Source organism: Sus scrofa, chromosome 13, assembly GCF_054392235.1.
Source record: "Sus scrofa isolate SSC_HxYL_T2T_F1_AM1 chromosome 13, Sscrofa_HxYL_maternal_Yorkshire_Landrace_v2.0, whole genome shotgun sequence".
In the NCBI taxonomy this organism is placed as follows: domain Eukaryota; kingdom Metazoa; phylum Chordata; class Mammalia; order Artiodactyla; family Suidae; genus Sus; species Sus scrofa.
In genome coordinates, this window is record NC_139395.1 from 53,883,096 (window position 1) to 53,908,217 (window position 25,122).

Here is a 25,122-nt window from a genome sequence, read left to right on the forward strand (position 1 = left end):
TCAGACTGTAAGTGTGATGACATTTTAAAAGGTAACAGCAAAAACAATAACTATATATGTGTGTGTATATATGTATATATATAAACATGCTCTTATACACAAAAAAAAATCTATAAAAATGCTTAATGGTGGTTATTTGTGAAGGATAAGATTTGAGGGAGGTTTTATCTACTACTATACTGCTTAAATTGTTTACAATTTGTAAATATGACCTTTGGGACTAAAATAAATGGCTATTTGAAAAGCTTACCCTTCACATGACTCTCTCCCCTCCAAGCCACTCCTGGTGACTTCTAGTCTTCCAACTTAATATAATTTCACAGGGATCTAATGAAGAGCAAGGAAAGCTCCTGGTGGATAAAGTGTGATAAATATATTTCATAAATAGGGCTTCAAATTTTATATTAATGAAAGCAGCTCTTTACATTAGAAAAAGTGGCCCAGTCCGAGAGTAGAGACTTCCTTGGAAAACATTTAATGCCTCCGGTCTTTGAATTGCTTTCCTGCTGCCCTTCTTGTCCATCTCAGCAATAATGGAATGGGATAAGCACAGTTTATTGCTGACCAGTTGTTGGGACACAGAGCCCTCTACTCCAAATGTGTTCTCAGTAAATGATTTTTAAAAAGCTCTAAAATCTGAGTTGTGCAACTTTTCCTCAGCAATAAGATGCAAATTCCCCTAGTCTTTCTCAAACAAAATTAAAGAAAAGAAATATATATAATGCAGATTCAAGAATTCAACAAGAACCTTCTACTCCAGTCACTACTGGGAGAGAAGAGAATGGCAGAGGAATTGGAAGGAAAGAAAACAGAAGCAAGGGAGAATTCAATCCAAATGGGCAAAGATGAAGTGCAGCTTTCAGGAAACAAAGTCAGCATCCTCCAGCTCATAACAAAATGAACACCCATTCTGGCTTTCCATTAATTAACTGGAAAACAAATACTCAGATTTCTAATGGTATGATTCTCCTGTGAGGCATCTTATCCTATCTTCACCTTTAACTGACATATACAATGGCAAAGGCAAAATAGTTTTTCTCCCAGAAAGTGCCCTAATTATTTCCAGTGACAACATCAGAACATACACATAAAGCAGGACATTTATCCTACCTACTCAGTCAACATAGTACTTATAACAAAATACAGGGGGTTTTTTGTTTGGTTGTTTTTTTTTGTTTTTTTTTTTGTTTTTTGTTTTTGCTTTTTAGGGCACATGGAAGTTCCCAGATTAAGAGTGGAATTGGAGCTACAGCTGCTGACCTGTACCACAGCCACACTGGATCTGAACTGCATCTTCAACCTACACCATAGCTCAGGGCAACACTGGATCCTTAACCCACTGAGTGGGACCAGAGAGCAAACCCGTGTCCTCATGGATACTAGCTGGGTTCTTTACTGCTGAGCCACAACTGAAACTCCAGAAAATATATAGTTGATTGGAAATCACTAAACTGGAAATAGATAGAAACCAGATGATTATTCTCACTTTGAGGAATGAAAGTAAAACACAACATTAAATGAACAAGATAAGTATTTTAAAATTTGCATTTATTTGCATCTCAATTCTTTTGTGCACTGTAGTTACTAATAGTATGAATATGACAACAGATGATTTTATATCATCTACTCTGGTATAACTTTGCTTTTTGAAAAAACACTAAAACTTGAAAATAGAATGCTATAAGGGTTTGTATTGATATGCAGTGAAAAATTCTCACTGCTTTCTGCCAGAAATGAAGAAAAACAAAAGATTAATTAATAAATCCTACTCCGTACTATATTTAAGTATAATCATGTTTTCAAAATGTACATCTTTGTGCCATTCTTCAGATTATTTGACTTGAATTACTTTATAAATGGAATCCAGCCTGTGGGGTCAGTTAGTCATGAATGTACTGATTTTAGTAAACTAATCTATTAGATTAAATTTGCTTACAAAAAATAGCTGGCTTTTTCTGAAAATGTTTATTAAAATATACAGGAAAGGCCTTTATTGTAACTAAAAGTGCCCAAGTATAACAGGTACCATGTTATAATAATAGTAATTATTTACAATATATTTTCTGAAAAAAATGACATTATTCAGATTAAACAGAAAAGAAAACATCACATTTTTAACACTGGATATTTCCATTGATTCTTCACATTCTGCAATTAGAAGATAATTTCAAATGTTTAGTTTTCTATCTATTCCAGGAGATCAGTGTTGAAACTTTTTTTTGCCATTAGAAATTGTGATTCTCGATGGGATCTTTTCAGCTTTGCACGCCGATTTTGGAACCATATCTAAAATTGAGGAAAAATAAAATAGATCTTAGAAATGTCATTTTTTAAAATTCTTAATATTTTAACCACCACAATTAACAACTATATTTGAAAATTACCTGGATTCTATCCTCTTCTAGATTCAATTTTCGGGCTAAGTCTTCTCTGATATCAATGCCAGGATAGCAGTTTACTCTAAAGACATTTTCCAACATTTCAATCTAAGAATAAGGAAAGAGTTATTTAAAATGTTGATATTTGGTATGTCCAGTAGACTTTAATTTGTACAGCAAAATAACTGCATTTAAAATTTAGGTAATTAATCTGCATGCTTTTTTTTTTTTAAAAAAAGTACTATCCAGAAACTGTTAAAAAGAGAGAGAGACTCTATTGTTTCATTAAGAAGTCTTCTAAACTGAGATCCCAAAGTGAATGGGCTTTTGCCCAACAGGGTGTCACTTAAAGTCTTTGTATTATGATTATTGGCTGAAAAACTTCCTACCTGGTTTTGCGTAAAAGCAGTTCTGGGTCTTCGGCCTCTATACCAACTCAATTCTCTTTTCAAAGAAAGTCTTTCTGAGGCTGAAAAGTAATTTTCACATTTCAAAACTCCTTCTTCTGGCACTGAGTGATCCACATTACAAGGTAATGAGATTCCATCAGGAAGACTCGGGACGTGTAGACAAAAGTTAACATCTTTCCCTAAAAACAGAAAAATAAATCCCATCTTAGATGTCCAATTCTATATTCCACAAAGTTCTATACGAAGTAATTTTAGGAACTTGTCTTTAATTTTCCTAGTAGAGCTCTTCTGTGCTTTACAGGAGAATTGACCTTTCATCAACCAAAACACAAAAAGCAAACAAAAATGAATGCCCTGCCTTGCTGATAGAGGACACATTTTGGCCTCTGAATGTCATTTTTCAATGAAAAGAGATGTTGAATATCTGATATGGCAAATAAACCTAGATAGCTTCTGAAGTAAATTAAGGTTCTTAGCATTTCCTGTGGGTGAACTTCATACCCACTTGCATCTAAAGCTGATATTTGTATTTCCCATAGGACTCAGCTGGAGGCATCAGAAGTACAAGACACTTCAGTTATGTAATTGGATGAAACTGCAGTTTGTCTGTGTAGTATTTTTAAAGGCCAATTTAAACACTGCAAACAAATTAATAAATAATCTAAGACATTAAGTTGTGGCATACCTGAAGAGCTGCAGGTATCTGCCCAGGGCCTGTGGGGTTTCGTTGATGGAACACAGTCTTTCTTCTGGTCCAGTCCTAAGATGCTCTCAATCGAAAAGGAGCAGGGTGAGGGTTTGCTTTCGGCAAGCCGAGCACCTTCCTGAAGGCTGGGAGACATCCCCGCGTGGGCTGCAGAGAGCTACAGCTCTGGCCTCTCGGCACCTCCTGGGCTGGCTCTGCCCCACGTGTACAGGGCTGGGCCTTCCTGCAGTTCACCTTAAGGCTCTGCCGACAAGGGGGCTGGATTTAGAACGTCACTAATTAAAATCCTGTCTTAGAAAGTTTTAGCATGTCAATGAACACTGGCCTAGCCAGCAGCTCCAGGAGTTAATTGTTTATTTGTTTGCAAGTAATTAGCAACTAATGGCTACACCAGGGGGGCCACCTACAGGGACAAAAAGTGTTATCTCTCCTAAGCAGAGCACAGACTTAACTTTCTCGAAGGAAGTGATGCACACACTAGCACTCCTCTTTTATTTGAAATCATTAATGTATAAAATCATGCTTTTTCATTCTGAAGTTTATACTTTCATGGATTCCAGTTCCCTAAATGTACAGGCACGATAGGAGAGCAGTCAAGTTATAAATAATCTAATTTAAGTGTATTTTCTTCCAAAGAAATTGGAAAAAATAATAATCTCTTAATGCTATTACGGCAGTTCCGATGAAAATACCTCTTTTCATATGCATATGTAATAGTGAATGTTGTCAATGGAAACACAATAGTATTTGGAGTGCAGCACACTGGAAAAGGTTGGCAGAGTTATTAACACTGAGTATAATTGTCTTCCAAGTGCCTGGATTAATTCATAAGGAACAGTTGCACCAAGTATTTTAAATAATTAATGAACTAATTCTCTTCTTTCATCTTTTCTTTTAAATGAGAGAGAATACAAGTTTATACGAAGATTCATATGTGACCACCTCCAAGTAACTTGAAAGCATGACTACTCAAACTAGATGAAGAATCTCTCCCATCTTACTTGCTTCAAAGAAAAAAAACATACTTTACCATATCTCTTAAAGAAAAATTTCCCTGTTCATTTTTTGAGGGATGAGGATGGGTATCATGAGAAAAATAAAGTTTGTGAAAAATAACCCAGAAGGGAATATTTTAATTTCATCATCCTAAGAAAGTGTGAAATTAAGAGAGAAACACAGCTGCTAATTGGGAAGATTTTTGAAGTGGCCTCTTTCCACAAAAGTTGTGACACTTAGTTCTTGTATTCTTCTTCCACTACCTTCTTGCTGATAAATTTAAGTGCTCAGCTGTATACAGCATTTAAACAACTATTGGGCACTTTTTGTGGGAAGAGGAAAAGTGGTCTGTACTCAAAGGATATAGCCTCTGGATGGAGCTCAATGTCATTAGATTTGACTGTTATCATGATGTTACTTCCTAGCATGACATCATAAATACTAAGCTAAATTCTTCCTTAGGAGAGCTCTAAAGTGAACAAAGGATTCACATACAGAATGTCAACAGGCACACAAGTAGATTTATAAATATACAAGTAAAGCCATTCTGAGGATAAATAAACTAGTAAATATTTATACCTCATAGAGGTTTTGCCTACAGTGTCTTGGGTGGTAGACTGTGCAATGGTGGGGGTGACCTTACTCTGGGAAAGCTTTGAGAAAGTGATGCAGGATCTTCCAGATTCCTTTCTCTCCTCTGAAACATGCATTCATTCATCCTTCACTCCACAACTTGTTGAACATCTACTTAGTACCAGAAAAAACAAAATAGAATCCTTGCCTTCATGAGCCCACAAAGCTCACAATGTCATTGGGGGTGGGGGTGGGGAGACAGGCAACAAACAATAATTGTACGTAAGTAAATTATCTTGTACATTAACCAGTGATGAGAATGGTTAAAGGAAAAAGGTGAGCCAGGAAAGTAAAGAGACCTGGAAGGAGGCCTCACTGAGACTTTCAAACCCACAGATGAGTGAGTGCCCTAGAGGCCCACGTTGCAAGGATACTACAACACATGCTGAAGCAATGCCAGTCCCAAATTTCCTTTTCTTTATTTTTTTAAATTTTATAATGATTTTCATTTTTTCCCATTATAGCTGGTTTACAGTGTTCTGTTAATTTTCTACTGTACAGCAAGGACCCAGTTACACATACATGTATACATTCTTTTTTCTCAGATTATCATGCTCCATTATAAGTGACTAGATATAGTTCTCAGTGCCACACAGCAGGATCTCATTGCTAATCCATTCCAAAGGCAATAGTTTGCATCCATGAACCCCAAGCTCCCAATCCATCCCACTCCCTCCCCCTCCCCCTTGGCAACCACAAGTCTGTTTTCCATGTCCATGAGTTTCTTTTCTGTGGAAAGGTTCATTTGTGCCATATGTTAGAGTCCTCCAGTTTCTTTATCAAAATGGACATTACAATATTTTTATTTCTCCTGAGTTGATTTTTTTTTTTTGCTACAGCATGCAAAGTTCCCAGCAATCAAACCCATGCTACAGCACTGACCTGAGCTACAGCAGTGACAAGACTGGATCCATAACCTGTTAGGCTACCAGGGAACTCCTCCTGAGCTGATTTTATCTGAACTTACATAATACCATTTTATATATGGATGAGTAGATGAAAATAAAAGATAGCAAAGAATTTCTTGAAAAATGTGGAGGAAATCCAAGCTCATGTACAGCACAAGGGGTTAAGGACCCATCATTGCCACAGCTGTGGCGCAAGTCACAACTGTGTGGGTTCGATCCCTGGCCTGGGAACTTCCGCATGCCGTGGGGTGCAGTCAAAAACAATGTGGAGGAAATGTTTTCTCATATATTCATTCAACAAATTTTTATAGATCACTTAACAGTCTTAGACACCATTCTAGGTGCTAGAGATTAGTAATGAACAAAACAAGGTCATTTCAGAGAGTGACAAACATATTGAAAGGAGTAAACTTGGTGATGGTGATAAAACATAACAGGGGTGGAGGTGGAGTGGAAGAGGGTCCTAAAGTACTGATGGTCAGGGAGGCCTTTCTAAGGAGGTGACATTCTAACTGAAGCTGAGGATGAGATAAAGCTAGGATGCCAAGATCTTCAGAAAAAGCACTGCAGGGAGTTCCCTGGTGGTCTAGTGGTTAAGCTGTGGTGCTTTCACCACTGCAGCCCAGGTTCAATCCCTGGTCTGGGGACTGAGATCCCACATCAAGCCACTGCACACGAGCCCCGCGCCCATAACAAAAAAGAGAAAGGAAAGAAAAAAAAAAAAAAAGAAAGAAAAAGCATTCCAATAAGAGGGAACAGCAAGTATAAAGGTCTTGCAGCTGAAAAGCATTAGAATATTTGAAGAAGAAAAGGGCAGTTAGCCAGAAAGAAGTGAGTGGTACCAGACGCTATTGTTTGGAGAGCCCAACCTGGCTGGATAATGGATGCCTTTATAAAGACCATGGTAAGGAGTTCAAGGGCAAAGAGAAGCCAGGGTAGGGTTTTAAACTGGGACTAATAAGACGGTCTGAGCTGTCCCTACTCACAACGCTTGTGACACCAAATGTCTGTCGGTTTTTCATACCAAGCAATTCTCCAATTCTCTGCTGACACCGACAGTTCAATTCTGACACAAACTACCTGAAGTTAGTGCAGACCCTCAAGGTTAAGGGCTCAGACTCACCAGACTACCCCTGCTTTAGATACCAGTTGCAAGCCCCAGGTTGCCACCTGCACTTCTGACCAACCAGCTGTAAATCTGGAGTTCCCAAGACTCCCTTCTCAGGTTCAATAATTTGCTAGAATGGTTCACAGAACTCAGGAAGGAGCATTGCTTACATTTACTGGTTTATTGCAAAGGATACAACTGAGGAACAGTCAAATATAAGAGAGGCATAGCGCAAGGTGTATGGGAAGGCGCACAGAGCTTCCATGCTCTCTGGGCACAGCATCCTCTCAGCACTTCAATGTTTTTTTTCAGCCTGGAAGCTCTCCGAATCCTGTCCTTTAAGGGTTTTTATGGAGGTTTCATTATATAGGCACCACTGATTAAATCATTGGCTATTGGTGACTCACCTCAATTTCCAGCCTTTCTCCCTTCCCCTGAGGCTGGGAGGTGGGGCTGAGAGTTAAAAGCCTCTGATCTAAGGTTGGTCTTTCTAGTGACCAGCCCCCATCTTGAAGTTATCTAGAAGCCCACCAAGACTTGTGTCATTAGAATAAAAGATGCTCCTATCACTCACCTCACTCAGGAAATTCTAAGAATTTCATAGCTGTGTGTCTGGAAATAAAGACCAAATATATTTCTTTTCTTCTTTCTTTTTTTTGGGGGCTACATCTGTGGCATGTGGAAGTTCCAGGGCCAGGGACTGAACCTGTGCCACAGCAGTGACACTGACAAATCCTTAACCCGTTTCACTACAGGGGAACTTCCAAATATACTTTTTTTTTTTTTAATCTCTGATAGGATTTATGTCTTAAAAACCCCACTCTGACTGCTATGTGGAAAGAGACTGAAAAGGGATGAGTATAACGAGGGAGATCAGTTAGGTGTTGTCTATTCAATACATTTTTACTGAGAATATACCATGTGTGAGGCACTATTCTAGGTATGGTGAAAACAGCTAACTGTCTAGGGGCAACAGATGATGGCTAATAGTGGATTTGGAGAGAGGTACAATTCTTCAGCAGGCTGTGGGAGACTGAGTAATTGAATAACTAGTCCCATTCCCCATAATATATTATATAGCCACCCCTATGCTGTGCATCATAGTGGATATGATATACCTCCCACCCCTTAGGTTTGGGTTTGTCTATGTTACTTGCTTCAGCCAATCAGAAGTGATGGAAGCAAAAGCTTGAAATGTGCCAGCCTGCCTGATTTGCCCTTCTGAGCTTCTGACATCACCATGTGGTCATCCCTGAAGTAGCTGCTGCCCCTCAGCCTGAGCCCCAGAATGAACACACATAGAGTAGACATCCTGTGGCCTGCAATCAAGTAGGCTACACCCAGGCAAACTCACCCAAAGACCAATCTACCTGCAGTTTTGTAAGAAAAATAAATATTCATTGCTTAGGCCGTTGACATTTCTGAGGTTATGTGACACACAGTATGGTAGAGGAAATGGATCATTTAAGGAGAGAAAAACACATCTTGCTGATGGATTGGTGAAAATGAGGGCAAGAGAGGCATTAAGGATGGCTGTTTCTTGGCTTGAGAAAATATAATGTCAGTTACTGGGGTGTGAAAGCCTGGACTAGTGGAGGAAAGGTTTGAGGAGAAATGAAGAGTTCCAGTTTGGATAGCAAGCTCCTGGATTGACAAGTATGAGCTCAGAGCTGAATTTCTAAGTTTGTGCATCACCAGCACAAATCATAGATATTAAAACCATTAAAAGCCAGAGGTAGATCACTTACATGTGGAATTGAATAAAATGATAAGAAAGAACTTATAAAACAGAAACAAACTTACAGATTTCAAAATCAAATTTAAGGCTACCAGATGGGAAACTAGGTGGGGAAGGGATAAATTGGGAGAATGGGACTAGCACATGTACATTTCTACATATAAAACAGAGGAACTCCTGCTATGGTACAGTGGGTTAATGATCCAGCCTGCCTCTGCGGAGGCACCAGTTCAATCCCTCGCCAGGTGCAGTAGGTTAATGATCTGGTGTTCCTACAGTTGCGGCATAGGTCGAAGCTCTGGCTCGAATTTTATCACTGGCTCTTGATGTTCCATATGCCACAGGGGCAGCCAAAAAAGAAAAAAGAAAAAAAAAAAAGATAGAACTAACAAGGACCTATATATAGCACAGGGAGTTCTACTCAATGTTCTATAATACACTATATGGGGGAAAAAAAGAATGGATATATGTACATGTATAATTGATTCACTTTGCTGTAAACATGAAGCTAATACAACACTCACTGTAAATCAACTATACCCAATAAAAGTTTTTTAAAATATTTTAAAAATATGGAGTTCCCACTGTGGCACAATGAGTTAAGAATCCGAATGCAGAGGCCTGGGTCACTGTAGAAGCGTGGGTTCAATTCCTGGCTGGGCACAGTGGGTTAAAGGATCTAACATTGCTGCAGCTGTGGCTCAGATTCAAACCCTACTCCAGGAACCTTCATATGGTGTGGGTGTGGCCATAAAATTTTTTAAAAAAATTTAAAAAATAAATAAAATAAAAGGTTTGCATGAGATGACTTAGTGAGTAGACCTAGATACAAGAAGGATCTTAGAACCACCTCTAAGGTATTTCAACATTTGGAAATTGGGGAAGATGTGCTGGAGAAGGAACTGGAGAAGGAAACAGCTAGTAAGGCAAGAGAAAAACTGGGAGACATAGCAGCTGACCCATGAGAGGAAAAAGGGTCAAGAAGAAAGATGGCAACAAGAGCATCTCAAGCAGTCTTCCTGCTTCCAACCTTGATCCCCTGTGCTTCTCTAACAACACAGTAAATCAGCTCACGCCTGGAGTTCCTGGTCGTGGCTCAGTGGTTAGCAGATCCAACTAGGAACCACGGGGTTGCAGGTTCGATCCCTGGCCTTGCTCAGTGGGTTAAGGATCCAGCATTGCCGTGAGCTGTGGTGTAGGCTGCAGACACGGTTCAGATCTGGCATTGCTGTGCCTGTGGCATAGGCCGGCGGCTGTAGTTCTGATTGGACCCCTAGCCTGGGACCCTCCATATGCCAAGGGTGCGGCCCTGGAAAAGACAAAAAGACACAAAACAAGTCAGTTCATGCCATAACTCTGCTCAAAAAATGGGTTCCTTTCTCAGCAAAAGTCAGTCTTTCTAGGGGCCTTTAGGGTCCTCCATGATCTGCCCTCCCCCTCCCCTACCTGATTTTATCTCCCATCTCCCAGGCTCATTGTTCCAACCACACTGGGCCTCTCTTTTTCCTGAAAATACCTGGCACCAATCCTGCCACACGCCTTTACATTGGCTGCTTTCACTACCTAGAATCTTCTTCCCTCACATATTCTCATAGTTTACTCCACCACCTCCTTCAAGTATTTCCTCAAATATCATTTTCTCGATAAGGTTACTCCTCTTCCTCCCCTTTAAAAATTTCAGCCTCTCAGGACTCCTGAGACCCTTTGCTCTGCTCCAATTTTTGTTAAAAGCATGTACTATCTTTTGCCTTGTTATATATCTGTTTATTGTTTATCTCTAAGATTTTTGTCTATTCTGTTTATTCTAGCACCCAAAATAGTGCTTGGCGCATACTAGGTGAAAGAATAAGTGAATGGTCAGCTGTGTCAATGTTGCTGAGAAACTGAGTAAGAAGAAGATAGGAATGTATCTACTAGCTTTACTAACAAGGGGGTTACTGTCAACTTGGGCAAACTAGAGGGGGTAGAGAGAAAAGCCGTACTTGAAGTAAACTGGAGAGTGAATGGGATCCTGGATAAAACACACCTTCAAATGCACTGCTGAGATCCCAAAAAATAAGGAGAATTCTGTTTGTTCACCAAATAAAACAACAAAAAACCAACCAAGAACTGAAATCAGAACTGGGAGCAGTGATATGTAACCAAATGATAAACATAAGGTCACCTATAACAGCAAAAATCCTTAGCATCACTGAAACCAGGCTTCTAACCCTCAGTCTAGCAGTAGATAGGGGAGCTGAACTAAAGACTCTCACTTTAGGCCAGGACTGTACATATTACTTTCCTGCAAAAGCAGACCAAATCCTCTCTGAAGCTTCCCTAATTTAGGTCCACAGGATTCCTAGAGATTAAAAGTAAGCAAATATAAACTCACAATTAAAGATCAGCGAGCACATGAGGTCAGCCACCATGAGAAAAAAATCATCAGAAATAAGATTTATACCATATGGCAAAGCCTTCTAGTTGTTTCGCAATATCCATTCTGTACTCTTCACTAGTAATATACTTTTTCGATAAAGATTAGCAACTACAATTTCCAAACTGCCTTTCATGTTGGAACGGTCAAATGACTTCCCACCTATGAAATGTGAGCAGAAGCAATGGGTATAATTTTAAAGCCCTGATCTTGAAAGTTAGGGCTGGGCCCTTCCTGTTCCCATTTTCTTTTTCCTGATGTCTGGACTGCGGACAAGCTGGTAGGAGCTGGTGAAATGTTAAGGATGGCCGTGTAATAAGAGAGAGGGAGCTGAGAACAGTGTTGATTGAGGACTGGATTTTTCCATACCATCAATGGACTAGGTAGGTGAATGGAGAAATGTCTGTCTTATTATTTGGGGTCTCGTATAGCAGTCAAATCTATACCCGAACTAATACAGATCCAAGTGAAATTCAGATACTGAAATTATCAGGTACAGAATACACAATTGCTATTAATGAAAGTTTAAGGATTCTAAAGGTTAGAGTCCTAAAAAGAGACAAGCCAAAAGAAATTATTGGCAATGACTGGGAAGATTTCTAAAAGAACCAAATGGAAAAATAAATGATTTTGGATAAAATGGAAAAATATATCATTTGATAAATATATTCAGTGGATAAGTTAAAAGGCATTTTGGATACAGTCATGAGAGTGCCTTATCCACACCCTCACCAACATTTGCTATTATAAACACTTTAAATTCCCCCTAACCTGAGGTAAAAGAATCTCATTGTTTCCTTTCGCATTCCTTCAAGTAAGGCTGGCATTTATTTCTTCGTTCATTAGCCAATACGTGTCTTCTGTGAAATGATAGTTTATGTTGTTAGTTTGTTCAGGCTGCTGTAACAAAATGCCACAAAACGGATGGCATATAAACAACGAAAATATTTTCTCACAGTTCTAGAGGCTGGAAATCCTCGATTGGGGGTGCCAGCATGGTTGGGTGAGCATCCTCTCCTAGGCTGCATACTTTTCCTTTCAGCCTCACATGGTGGAAGAGACTCAGAGGTTTTCTTGGACTTCTTTTATACAGGCACTGATCTCATTCACAAGGGCTCTGTCCTCATGACCCAATCACCTGCTAAAGGCCCCACTTTCTTTCCTTTTTTTTTTTTTTTTGGCTTTTTGCTATTTCTTTGGGCCGCTCCTGTGGCGTATGGAGGTTCCCAGGCTAGGGGTCGAATCGGAGCTGTAGCCACAGGCCTACGCCAGAGCCACAGCAACGTGGGATCCGAGCCGCGTCTGCAATCTACACCACAGCTCACGGCAACGCCGGGTTGTTAACCCACTGAGCAAGGGCAGGTACCGAACCCGCAACCTCATGGTTCCTAGTCGGATTCATTAACCACTGCGCCACGACGGGAACTCCAGGCCCCACTTTCTAATACCAACATACTGGGCATTAGTATCTCAACATGTGAATTTTGAGGGGGACACAAACATTCAGACCACAGAATGTCCTCAGCCCATTTTTTTTTTTTTTTCTCTTTTGGCCGCCCCACAGCATATGGAGTTCCAGGCCAGGGATCAGATCCAAGCCACAATAGCAACCTATGCTGAAGCTATGGCTATGCCGGGTCCTTTAACTCACTGTGCCAGACCAGGAACAGAACCTGCATCCTACTGCTGCTGAGATGCTGCCAGATCCTATTGCGCCACTGAGGAAACTCCTCAGCCCATTTTTAATTGGGGTAATTTTTTGTTGTTGTTTCTTTCTTTTTTTTTTTTTTTTTTTTTTTGACTGTGCCCATGGCATGCAGAAGTTCCCAAGCAAGGGATCAGACTTGTGCCACAGCAGCAACCCAAGTCACAGTAGTTATAACACCAGATCCTTTAACTGCTAGGCCACCAGGGAACTCCTTGTTGTTGTTTCTTTTCTTTCTTTCTTTTTTTTTTTTTTTTTTTGCTTTTTAGGGCCGCACTTGCGAATTGGAGCTACAGCTGCTGCCCTACACCACAGCCACAGCAACACAGGATCTGAGCCATGTCTATGACCTATACTACAGCTCATGGCAATGCCAGTTCCTTAACCCACTGAGCGAGGCCAGGGATGGAACCCACAACCTTGTGGTTCCTAGTTGAATTCGTTTCCGCTATGCCATGATGGGAACTCCCTGTGGTCATTTCTTAATGAATAGGAATTTTTCATATATCAAAGATAATAACTCTTAGGTGTACATAATAAATATTTTCCACATTTTGCTTTTTATGTTTTTACTTTATTGATGCTGTCTTTTGTCAAATGAAGTTTCATATAGTAAGATGTATTGATCTTACCCTTTATGGTTTTTGCCTTTAAAAAAGGCATTTCCAGCTCTCCTTATAGTAATGGTGAGGTAGCTTCTATTGTACCTATATCCCAAAGATACAAACTATAAACTCTGGACAAAATATTTAATTAATTTTTTTTGCTTTTTAGGGCCGCACCTGCAGCATATGGAGGTTCCCAAGCTAGGGGTCTAATTGGAGCTACCGCTGCTGGCCTACACCACAGCTACTCAGGATCCAAGCCGTGTGTGTGACCTACACCACAGCTCACAGCCTTGCCAGATCCTTAACCCATTGATCAAGGCCAGGGACCGAACGTGCAACCTCATGGTTCCTAGTCAAATTTGTTTCTGCCGTGCCACAATGGGAACTCCTGGATAAAATATTTTAAAAACTATCCAGAAGTACTGGAAAGTGGCCAAGAATAGGCAGAAACTGAAAAAGAGGAGACACCTGGAAGAAGTGAATAGCACTGGATGAGTTAGCCATTTTATGGCTTTTTGTCTGAAGGCAGGCACCAGACAGCATTGTGTGGAATGATTCATGGATTTACTGGCTTAATGAACAAAGGGAGAGAGTTCAGAGTGACCACAGCAGCTAGGAAGTGAAAGTGAATCCTAGGAAGGAAAGAGATATAGAGAAGGGCCTCAAATTCTGCATATAAATTCTACCCAAATTTGTGGCTGACACCTAAACCTGGCATGCATAGTGAAAATTCCGAACATCTTAGCTAATAACAAAATGAATGAAGAGAAATTTCGGCTGATGACAACCACATGAGAGGCAGATTTTAGAGTGTGAGCACATTAATATATGTGAAATTAAACTTACAGGAGAAACAGAGAAGATACAGCAGAAAAAATATTTCAAAAAATAATGGCTGTTACAATGAAATCCTGCTGTGTAGCATTGAGAACTACGTCTAGATACTTACATCGCAACAGAACAATGGGAGGAAAAAGAATGTATACATGTATGTGTAACTTGGTCCCCATGCTGTATAGCAGGAAAAAAAAAATGGCTGAAATTTCCCAAAATTTGGTGAAAGACATAAATTTATGGATTCAAGAAGCTCGAAGAACTCCAGCACGGGAGTTCCCGTCGTGGCGCAATGGTTAACGAATCCGACTAGGAATCATGAGGTTGCGGGTTCGGTCCCTGCCCTTGCTCAGTGGGTTAACGATCTGGCATTGCCGTGAGCTGTGGTGTAGGTTGCAGACGCAGCTCGGATCCCGCGTTGCTGTGGCTCTGGCGTAGGCCAGTGGCTACAGCTCCAATTCGACCCCTAGCCTGGGAACCTCCATATGCCGCGGGAGCGGCCCAAAGAAATAGCAAAAAGACAAAAAAAAAAAAAAAAGAACTCCAGCAGGATAAACACAAGGAAAACTATACCTAGGCAGATCATGGTCAAATGGATGAAAACCAAAGGTAAAGAGAAAATTTTGAAAGCATGCAGAGAAAAAAAAGGCACATTATATATAAAGGAATAATAAGATTTGACTGATTTCTTATCAGAAACAAAGGAGGAGTTCCCGTCGTGGCGCAGTGGTTAACGAATCCGACTAGGAACCATGAGGTTGAGGGTTCGGTCCCTGCCCTTGCTCAGTGGGTTAACGATCCGGCGTTGCCGTGAGCTGTGGTGTAGGTTGCAGACACGGCTCGGATCCCGCGTTGCTGTGGCTCTGGCGTAGGCCGGTGGCTACAGCTCCAATTCAACCCCTAGCCTGGGAACCTCCATATGCCGCGGGAGCGGCCCAAGAAATAGCAACAACAACAACAACAACAACAAAAAAAAAGACAAAAGACAAAAAAAAAAAAAAAAAAGAAACAAAGGAGGCCAGAAGACAATGGAAAAATATCTTCAAAGTGCTCTTTAAAAAAGATTTCAATCAATACTATATCAACCCCCACCACAAAAATAAAAAAAAAGCCTCAAAGAATGAAGGCAAAATAAAGATTTTTAAGATAAACAAAAACTAAGAGAATTTAGCACCAGCAGACATGTACTACAACAAAGTTACATGTGTGACTTCCAGGTTTAAGTGTTACGAAGCATTGTAGGTTCTGCTGTGGTCTCTTGGATAGTTCTTTATCCAAGCGGAAGCCAGCCACCGTGACATGTATAGGGAAGGCCAAAATGGAGAGGAGAATGAGGTTTCCTGACAAGAGTCAACACACACTTGCCAGCTATGTGAATGAGCTACTTGGGAAGTGAATTTTCTAGCCCCAGTCAAACCTTCAGATGACTAAAGCCCCAAATGACATCTGACCACAATCTTAGTAGACACTCCAAGACAAGACTGGGTATCTCAGTAATTCCTGAATTCCTGACACAGAGAAACTGTGAGAGGTATTAAATGAATACTACTGTTTTAAACCATTAAGTTTTGGGTGATTTGTGCAGCACTAGATAATTTATCTACAAAGCTCCATCATAAAAACTGGAAAGGGAACAAATTGATCTATAGGTAGGTAGATTGATCAAGAACAAAAGAGAGAAAACAAATTACTAATATTAGAAGTGCCTATTGTGGCTCAGCAGGTTAAGGAATTGACATTGTCTCTGTGAGGATGCATGTTCAATCCCTGGCCTCATTCAGTGGGCTAAGGATCTGATGTTGCCACAAGCTACAGTGTAGATAGCAGATGCAGCTCCAATCTGGCATTGCCGTGGCTGTGGCGAAGGCCTCAGCTGCAGCTCTGATTTGACTCCTGGCCCAGGAACTTCCATATGCTGCAAATGTAGTCATAAAAAGAAAAAAAAAATACCAATATTAGGAATAAAGTGGTGATATCACTACAGAGACTACAAACATTAAAAAGATAAAAGAATATTCTGAACAACTTTATACCAATAAATTCAACTATGTGAAAAAGAAAAATATCTAAAAAATATGATTACCAAAACTGAGACAAAATGAAATATAAAATATGACTAGTTATATATCTATTAAAAAAATTGAACTGGTTATCAAATTTTTTTCCCACAAAGAAAAATCCAGGCCCAGATAACTTCACAGCTGAAGTTTATCAAACATTTAAAGAAAATCTTACACGAACACCAATTTTAAACTAACCCTTTGAGAAAATAGAAGGGGAAGGACCCTTCTAAGCCTGTTTTATGAGACCTTAATAATCCTAACAAAAATTTCAAAAAAATTACAGACAGGGATCTTTCATGAACACTGACCCCAAAACCCCAAACTGTCAGCAAACTGAATATAGAAATATATAAAAAGGATAATACATTATGACTAAGAGATGCTTTTACAAGAAAGGCAAAGATAGTTTAACATTCAAAAATCAATCAATGTGGAGTCCCCACTGTGGTGCAATGGGACTGGTGATGTCTCTGCAGCACCAGGACACAGGTTCGATCCCTGGTCCAGCACAGTGGATTAAAGGATCCAGCACTGCTGTAGCTGCAGTGTAGGTTACAATGTGGCGCAGATCCCATCCCTGGCCCGGGAACTTCATATGCTGTGGGGCAGCCAAAAAAGAAAAAAAAATCAACGTAATTCATCATATTAATAGAAAAAGGGAATAAAATCATGTGATCACTTTAGCAGATGCATAGTGGTAAATATCGAATACTTTCTCCTTGAGATTAGGAACAAAGGAATGATGGTCACTTTCAACACTTCTCTTGATCACTATATATATTTATAAGCCAGTGCAATAAAGCAAAATAAATAAATAAAGTCACATTGATCAGAAAGGAGGAAGATAACATCTCTTTTCACATATGATACAATTGTTTATATAGAAAAAATTTAAGAATATACAAAACTACTAAAATTAATACCTGAATTAAGCAAAGTCATACTATACAGGTAAATATACAAAAATCAATTTAATTAAATATATCAGTGGCAAAGAATTAAACATTTGCTATGATCCAGCAATTCTGTTCCTAGAAAAATGAAACATGTTCACAAAATACTTGGTGAGAATATTCATAGAAGCTCTACTGATACTAGCTCAAAAGGGCAACTAGGTGTCTATTGATAAGTAAGTGGATAAATTATGGTAAAATTACATAACAGAATACAACTCAGCAACAAAAAGGTATATACTATCAATATATGCAACAACATTGATGAATTTCAAAAAATGTTATGCTAAGTCAAAGAAGCCTTATTCAAAAGAATATGTGAAGCTAAATTCACTTATGCAATGTTCCAGAACAGATAAAATTAGTTTACATTGAAAACACCAGAATGTGGAGTTGGAAGTGGAGAATGAATCGGAAGAAGGATCAGGAAACTTGAGGGGTGATGGTAATGTTCTATATCTTGCTGGAGTTTGGATTACATAGATGTATTTTGTCAATACTCATTGATTAATACTCTTGAAGATTTATTCATTTCATGTAAAATTTTATCTATTAAAGCATAAACAAGTACTGAACTATAGTTAATGATACACATGCTGAAGAGTTTAGGGGAGAAGTATATTGATGTCTATAACATTATTTATTTATATTTTTGGCTGCACCCATGGCATATAAAAATTTCTGGGCCAGGGATCGAACCCATGCCGCAGCAGTGACCCAAGTAGCTGCAGTGACAATGCCAGATCCTTAACACCCTGCACCACAAGAGAACTCCTGTAACTTACTTTAAAATGCATAAAAAATAAAATGGATTGGATAGATATTTGATCATAATTAAACATTATTCTATAATTGTAGAACTCCTAATCCAATAAAGTTTTCTAAGATGATGGACATGTTCTATGTCTGTGCAATCTAACAGGGTAGCCACTGGCCACATGTGGTTAATGAGCACTTGCAATATGGCTAGTGTAAGTGCTGGTGCAATTAAATTTTAATTTTTGTTGTTATTTATTTATTTACTTTATGGCCGCATCTGTGGCATATGGAAGTTCCTGGGCTAGGAGGGGTAGAATCAGAGCTGTAGCCGCCAGCCTACACCACAGCCACAGCAATACCCCATCCTAGCCATGCCTGCAACCTACACAGCAGGTGATGGCAATGATGGATCCTTTAACCCACTGAGTGAGGCCAGGGATTGAACCCATATCCTCATGGACACTGGCTGGGTTCTTAACCTGTTGAACTACAATGGGAATTCCTGTAATTTATTTAAATTGAGGTAGCCACATGTCGCCAGCGGCTACTATACTATATAGCACAGAGAATATTTCCATTATTACAGAAAGTTCTATTGGACAATGCTAGTCTAGAAAGTACAGAACAATGTTGCAAATAGTGATGATGGAAACAGATGTCCTTGTTCTGTTCCTGACATGAAAGCAGTTTTTCACCATTAATATAATGTGTATTGCTGGTTTCTAATAAGTGCTATTTACCTAGAGTAATGTTATAATGAATACAAATACAAAATATGTATAGTGCTTTATAGCTTTTAAAGCATTTTAGTGTATTTTGTTTAATCCTTTAACATATCTTCCCTTATTTTTAGCTGAGAAAACTAACTCAGATTTCAGCTGTAATTTGCAGAAGTTATCAACTAGCAAGCGGAAGAATCTTGATGTGAGTTTTCTACCTCCAAGGTCCCTGTTCTATTGACTTTATCAATTAATGGCCACTGTAACATCTTCATCAATGATCTCACAATATAAACATAAATGTGTAAGGATCAATTAAGAAAAAGGCTGTGAAACTTTGTATGTGATCAGTCCTCAATATCTTTCAACACTTATTTTGAGATTAAAAAATAAAAGCCTGACATACTGACATTGAAGAGAAGAGATTGTAGGAATTGTAAAATTGTAGTCTTTATTTTAAACATCTATATGTACAAGATAAAGTAAAAATTGAGAGATTTATGTTTTGTTTTGCTTTAGTAACTTGTAAATCAACCTAGGTTTTTTTTTTTTTTTCTTTTGTATTTTTAGGGCCACACCTGTGGCACATGGAGGTTCCCAGGCAAGGGGTCGAATCAGAGCTGCAGCTGCTGGCCTATGCCACAGCCACAGCCATTCGAGATCGGCACCATGTCTGTGATCTACACCACAGCTCACGGCAGCACCAGATCCTTAACCCACTGAGTGAGGCCAGGGATCGAACCTGCGTCCTCATGGATGCTAGATTCATTTCTGCTGAGCCTTGATGGGACCTTCCAACCTAAGTTTTGATGGCATTTTTTTGGTCTAATATCAGGAAAAAGGCCCAATGTCTTAGGTTCACAGAGATCTTTATAAACCAACCATATAATTATTATTCTTATGGTCTATGAGCATAATAAAGAAACACAATAAGCACAATTTTAATGACATTTGCCCCTTACTTTTGCCTAGAATTACACTGTTCTATTTGAGACCACCAATGTTTTTAAATGTCAAAATGTGTTTTCTAAAATAAAATACTTTAGGAGTTCCCTGGTGGTCTAGTGGTTAAGGGTCTGGTATTGTCACTGCTGTATCATGGGTTGCTGCTGTGGCGTGGGTTTGATCCCTGGCCTGGGATATTTTGCATTTCATGGGGCATTGCCAAAAATAAGTAAATAAATGAAAGTAAAATATTGGAGTTCCCATCATGGCTCAGTGGTTAATGAACCAGACTAGCATCCATGAGGATGCGGGTTTGAGCCCTGGCCTCGCTCAGTGGGTTAAACATCCAGCATTGCCATGAGCTGTGGTGTAGGTTGCAGATGCAGCTCGGATCCCATGTTGCTGTGGCTCTGGCGTAGGCCAGCGGCTTCAGCTCCGATTTGACCCCTAGCCTGGGAACCTCCATATGCCACGGGTGAGGCCCTAAAAAGACAAAAGACAAAATAAAATAAAATATGATAAAATAATTTTTTACTATTACACCTTCAGTATCACCTAGAGCAATGTAGATACTCAATAAGTATTTGTTGAATGAGTAAATAAGTGGATAGATAGATGGATGGGACTAGGAAGAGGTGAATTTGTAAACTGGTCAGGGAATGTAAATGCTGTGTGTTTACTACTGTTGCATTGTTTTCTTGGCCACACCCACAACATGAAAAAGTTTCTGAGCCAGGGATTGAACCCATGCCACAGCAGTAATCTGAGGCACAGCAGTGAGAACACTGAGTCCTTAACTGCTAGGCCACCAGGGAACTCCATCACTATTTTTTAATGTGTAAAAGTTTTCAATGAAGTACTTATATATTACCTTATATATACTCCAGGGTAATCCACAAATTAGACATTACATGGTCTAACTAAAATTCAATAAAAAGTGAGATGGGGGACTCATTGTAAAAATCTGAAACTAAAATTAAAAATTTTAAAATCCTGGGACACAATTCACATCTGTGACACTCTGCTGTTCCTAAGGTCCAAATCAGTCAGTGCTGTTACTTGAGACACATGCTATATTTCCCAGCAGTTACAAGGTTCAGGAGAGTTGGGACTATTTCACATACACTTCTATCCAGTACCCATCACAGTGCACATCACATGGGAGATATCCAGTAAAGCTTTGCTGAATAAATTCACCTTATTTACAATATTCCAAAAGCATTATAGGAGTTCCCCTCGTGGCTCAGTGGAAACGAATCTAACTAGGAACGATGAGGTTGAGGGTTTGATCCCTGGCCTCGTTCAGTGGATTAAGGATCTGGTGTTGCATGAGCTGTGATGCAGGTCACATGCGGCTTGGACCCCACATTGCTGTGGCTGTGGTGTAGGCAGGTAGCTGCAGCTCTGGTTCAACCCCTAGCCTGGGAACTTCCATATGCTTGCAAGTATGGCCCTAAAAAAAGAAAAGAAAAGAGTACAGCTTTATAATTTTATATTCTCAAATCGGTCAAAATTGTTTTCAGTATAGTGCCTTGCAAATATCAAGCTGTTGATTTAAAAAATTTGATATAAAACCATCCAAAACACAGATGCATTTCTATTTTTTTAAAAGATTCATTTAGTACTATGCTACATAGTGTAAAATAGGATAATCTCCCTCAATTCTACTCCGTTTTTACTCTCCAACCCACTGGTTACCACTACCACCAGTTTAGTGCATCTCCTTCCTGGCTTTTTAGAATGCTTTGACATAACTAGGTAGATGCACACAGATGTTTTTATCCGTATGGAGTCAGACACATGTATTATTCTGCAATGTGGCTCCTCCACACTGACATGACATGACATGAGCATGAATAGTTCTACCTCATTCCTCAAGAGCCGCTTGGTGCTACATCAGGTGGAAGAACCATAACTTATTGAACTGCACCCCTGATAACGGCACTAAGCTTGTCTCCAATTTTTAAAACGATAACAAACAATGAATACCTTGTTAGCCCATATGCAGGAGTATTTCTTTTTCTTTTTCTTCTTTTTTTTTGTCTTTCTGCCATTTCTTGGGCCACTCCCGCGGCATATGGAGGTTTCCAGGCTAGGGGTCTAATCAGAGCTGCAGCCAACAGCCTACGCCAGAGCCACAGCAACATGGGATCCAAGTCCCATCTGCAAACTACACCACAGCTCACAGCAATGCCAGATTCTTAACCCACTGAGCAAGGCCAGGGATCAAACCCGCAACCTCATGGTTCCTAGTCGGATTCATTAGCCGCTGTGCCACGACAGGAACTCCAGGAGTATTTCTACTAAAATGTTTCTTTGAAGAATATATCCTTTTTTGGTGGATGTTGCCAACCTCCCTCCAAAAAATCTTTAGCAGTGAGTATTCCCACCCAGTCTAGTCCTTGTCCTTATGTCCTCTCCAGAATGACAGTGGGAATAAGAAAACCCGGAGTGAGGCTAAATTAGACTCAGGTTTTCCCCAGACTCAATAATCAAAGATAAAATAGTTTAGGATTTAGGGATCCCAGGGGCTCAGGCCTACACTTCAGTGCCATTTAATCTAATCATTGCAGATTAAATGAGAGTTGTCAGTTAACCTGAGAACCTGATTGTTATTTATAACATTGTTTCTGGAGGATAAATGTCATGGTTCTTATCAACTTAAAAACAAACTCGAATCACAACAAACATTTATTAAATTCCAGCATACATCAGGGATGTACGAGGTACCGAGGAGATGAAATGATATCTGCCCTCAAGAAACTCATGGTTAAGAAGATAGTAATTAATTTTGTTAGGTGTGATAATGTGATTATGGTTATATTCTTAGAAAATATCCTTTTAAAAGATATTCTACTTGGAGTTCCTGTTGTGGCTCTGGGTTAAGGATCCAGCACTGCCGCAAGCTGAGGGAGGTCACAGATGTGGCCTGGATCCAGTGTTGCTGTAGTTGTGGCGTAGACCGCAGCTGCAGCCTAGCCTGGGAACTTCCATATGCTGCAGGTGTGGCCATAAAAAGAAAAAAAAAAAGATGCTGCTAAAGTATTTACAGGTGAAATTTCAGGATTTCTGGGTCTTACTTTAAAATACTTAAGGAAAACAAGAAATAAAACAGATAATTGAAGCAAGTGTTGCAAAATGTTAAGTGTTCAACTGGAGGGATGGATATATTCATTACCTCAGATGAAGAGAAATACAATAATGTACAGTTAATATTCTCTCTACCTTTGTAAATATAAATAACAAAGTTCTCTTAGTCTTCTAGGAACACCAATAAATAAATAAATATAAAATTTCAATATAATAATAAAGATGTGTGCACAAGAGGCTACGGGAGCAGAAGCGGGCCCACATCTGCCTGGGTGAGATTAAGCAGGACTGAGGAGTGGGGAAGAGCCCAACACTGGTGTCAGACTACCTGGGTCCAAATTCCAGCACTGCCTCTTTTCAGCCTTTTCAGTCTGTGACCTTAGACACGTAACAGCCTCTCTCTGTCTCAGTTTCCTCTATAATAAAATTCGGATAATTATAGTACCTAATTGAGGATCAAATGACATAATACTTACAAAGCCCTTGAAATAGTGACTGATGCATAGTAAACATTATATAAACTGTTTGTTATCACTTATTACCATTATCAATGTTGCTTTGAAGGCTTTTCAGAGATGTCTTCACATATAGATGTTTCAAGAAAAGGTCACAGAAAAGCAACATAATGAAGGCCAATCAGGTGTAGGGGTGTGTCTGTAGCTTAGGTGAGCAAATGGATAATGACATCATTAACAAAGGGAGTATAGATGAAAGAGTTTATCACTTGAAAATCATATAAACAAATGACAAAGCATTCAGCAATCTGAATTACCTCAGAATTAAAATATAGTTTCCATAATGAGAAAGTTAAAAACTAACGAAAACTGGCAGCATGCAATTTAAATGATAAAGACTCTAAAAATACTGTAAGGTATTTTATCTGGAATAGTAAACATTATTGTCACACAGCTCACACACATAACATAAATAAATGAGTTCATTTTAGTAGAAGTGAACTGGAAATAACATTATTTCAGAAATCTAGTAACTCAGATATTAGCGGAATTGCCTTAAAGTAAATACATATTTCTAAAAGGATACAATCCAGCAAGGCAGCTGTCTTGGTGACCACTGGATCCTTTCAGTACTACCTGAGATTCCTCAGCAGTGTTTGGGTCCCCATTAAAGCAGATATATGTAAGGGGGGCAGAGGCAGGAAAGAGAAGAAATCATCTCTGGAATTTCGAGTGCCCTGAGCACCTCTCCCTTTCCAGGTGCCACAATCTCTCTTCCAGTCAAAACCATGACATCTATTTACTTAATAATTTGTCTTTAATATATTTTTTTATGGCCACACCCGGGGCATGTGGAAGTCCCCGGGCCAGGGACTGAATCTGAGCCGCAGCTGAGGCAATGCTAGATCCTTCAACACACTGCACTGGGCCAGGGATGGAACCTTGGCCTCCACAGTGACCAGAGCCACTGCACCTAGATTCTTGACCCACTGTGCCACAGCAGGAACTCTTCTCTTTAAAATTTGAAAAAAATTTAAGGAAAAATAAACAATTTAGCAATGGATCATGTCATTGGTCTATTCATAAATATACATATGTAACTGTTTTCATTTTAATATTTAATGTTTTCTATTTAATTTTGAAAAACCCCAAACTTAGAAAAGTTGCTAGTACAAAAACCTTTTTTTTTTTCCAACCATTTGAGGAGTTGCCCATATGATGCTCCCTCACCCCTGAATACTTTAGTCTGTCTTTCCTGCAAACAAGGACATTCACCTACACAACAAAAATCATCAAAGTCAAGAAATTAACACTGTTACATCACTATCATGTAATCATCAAACCCCATTCAAATTTCACCAATTGTCCTAAATAATATTCTTTACAGTGAAAGGATCCAGTTCAGAATTACACATTGCCTTCAACTGTATTGCTTTAGTCTCATTCAGTCAGCAACTGATCCTCTAGTATTTCCTTGACTCTCATGATCTGGACAATTTTCTACCCTCCCCCCTCCCTCCCTCCCAGCCTTCCTTCCTTCCTCCCTCTCTCACTTCTTCTTTCCTCCCTCCCTTCCTTTCTTTTTTTTAATGGCTGCACCGATGGCATATGGAAGTTCCCAGGCCAGGAACTGAATCCAAACCATAGCTGTGACCTACACCACAGCTGTGACCTAGGCTGCAGCGGTAGCAATGCTGG

At 39.5% G+C, this 25,122-nt stretch overlaps 1 protein-coding gene across 5 annotated transcripts in view; it reads right to left on the minus strand.

Moving 5' to 3' along the window:
• Nucleotides 1-1,533: 1,533 nt before the first annotated feature.
• Nucleotides 1,534-25,122, minus strand: part of HESX1 (HESX homeobox 1) — a 39,429-nt gene continuing 15,840 nt past the window's right edge. For 3 of the 5 annotated variants that reach the window (XM_084988726.1, XM_021069005.2, XM_021069004.2), the window contains exons 3-6: nt 3,474-3,737; nt 2,768-2,967; nt 2,385-2,486; nt 1,534-2,286 (exon numbers count right to left, since the gene is read on the minus strand). In XM_084988726.1, the coding sequence (XP_084844852.1) occupies nt 2,188-2,286; nt 2,385-2,486; nt 2,768-2,967; nt 3,474-3,630 (558 nt within the window). In that variant the 5' untranslated portion in view covers nt 3,631-3,737 and the 3' untranslated portion in view covers nt 1,534-2,187. Of the gene's footprint in view, nt 2,287-2,384; nt 2,487-2,767; nt 2,968-3,473; nt 3,753-25,122 lie in introns of all 5 variants that reach the window. The other 2 variants (XM_084988725.1, XM_084988724.1) reach the window with 1 other exon arrangement.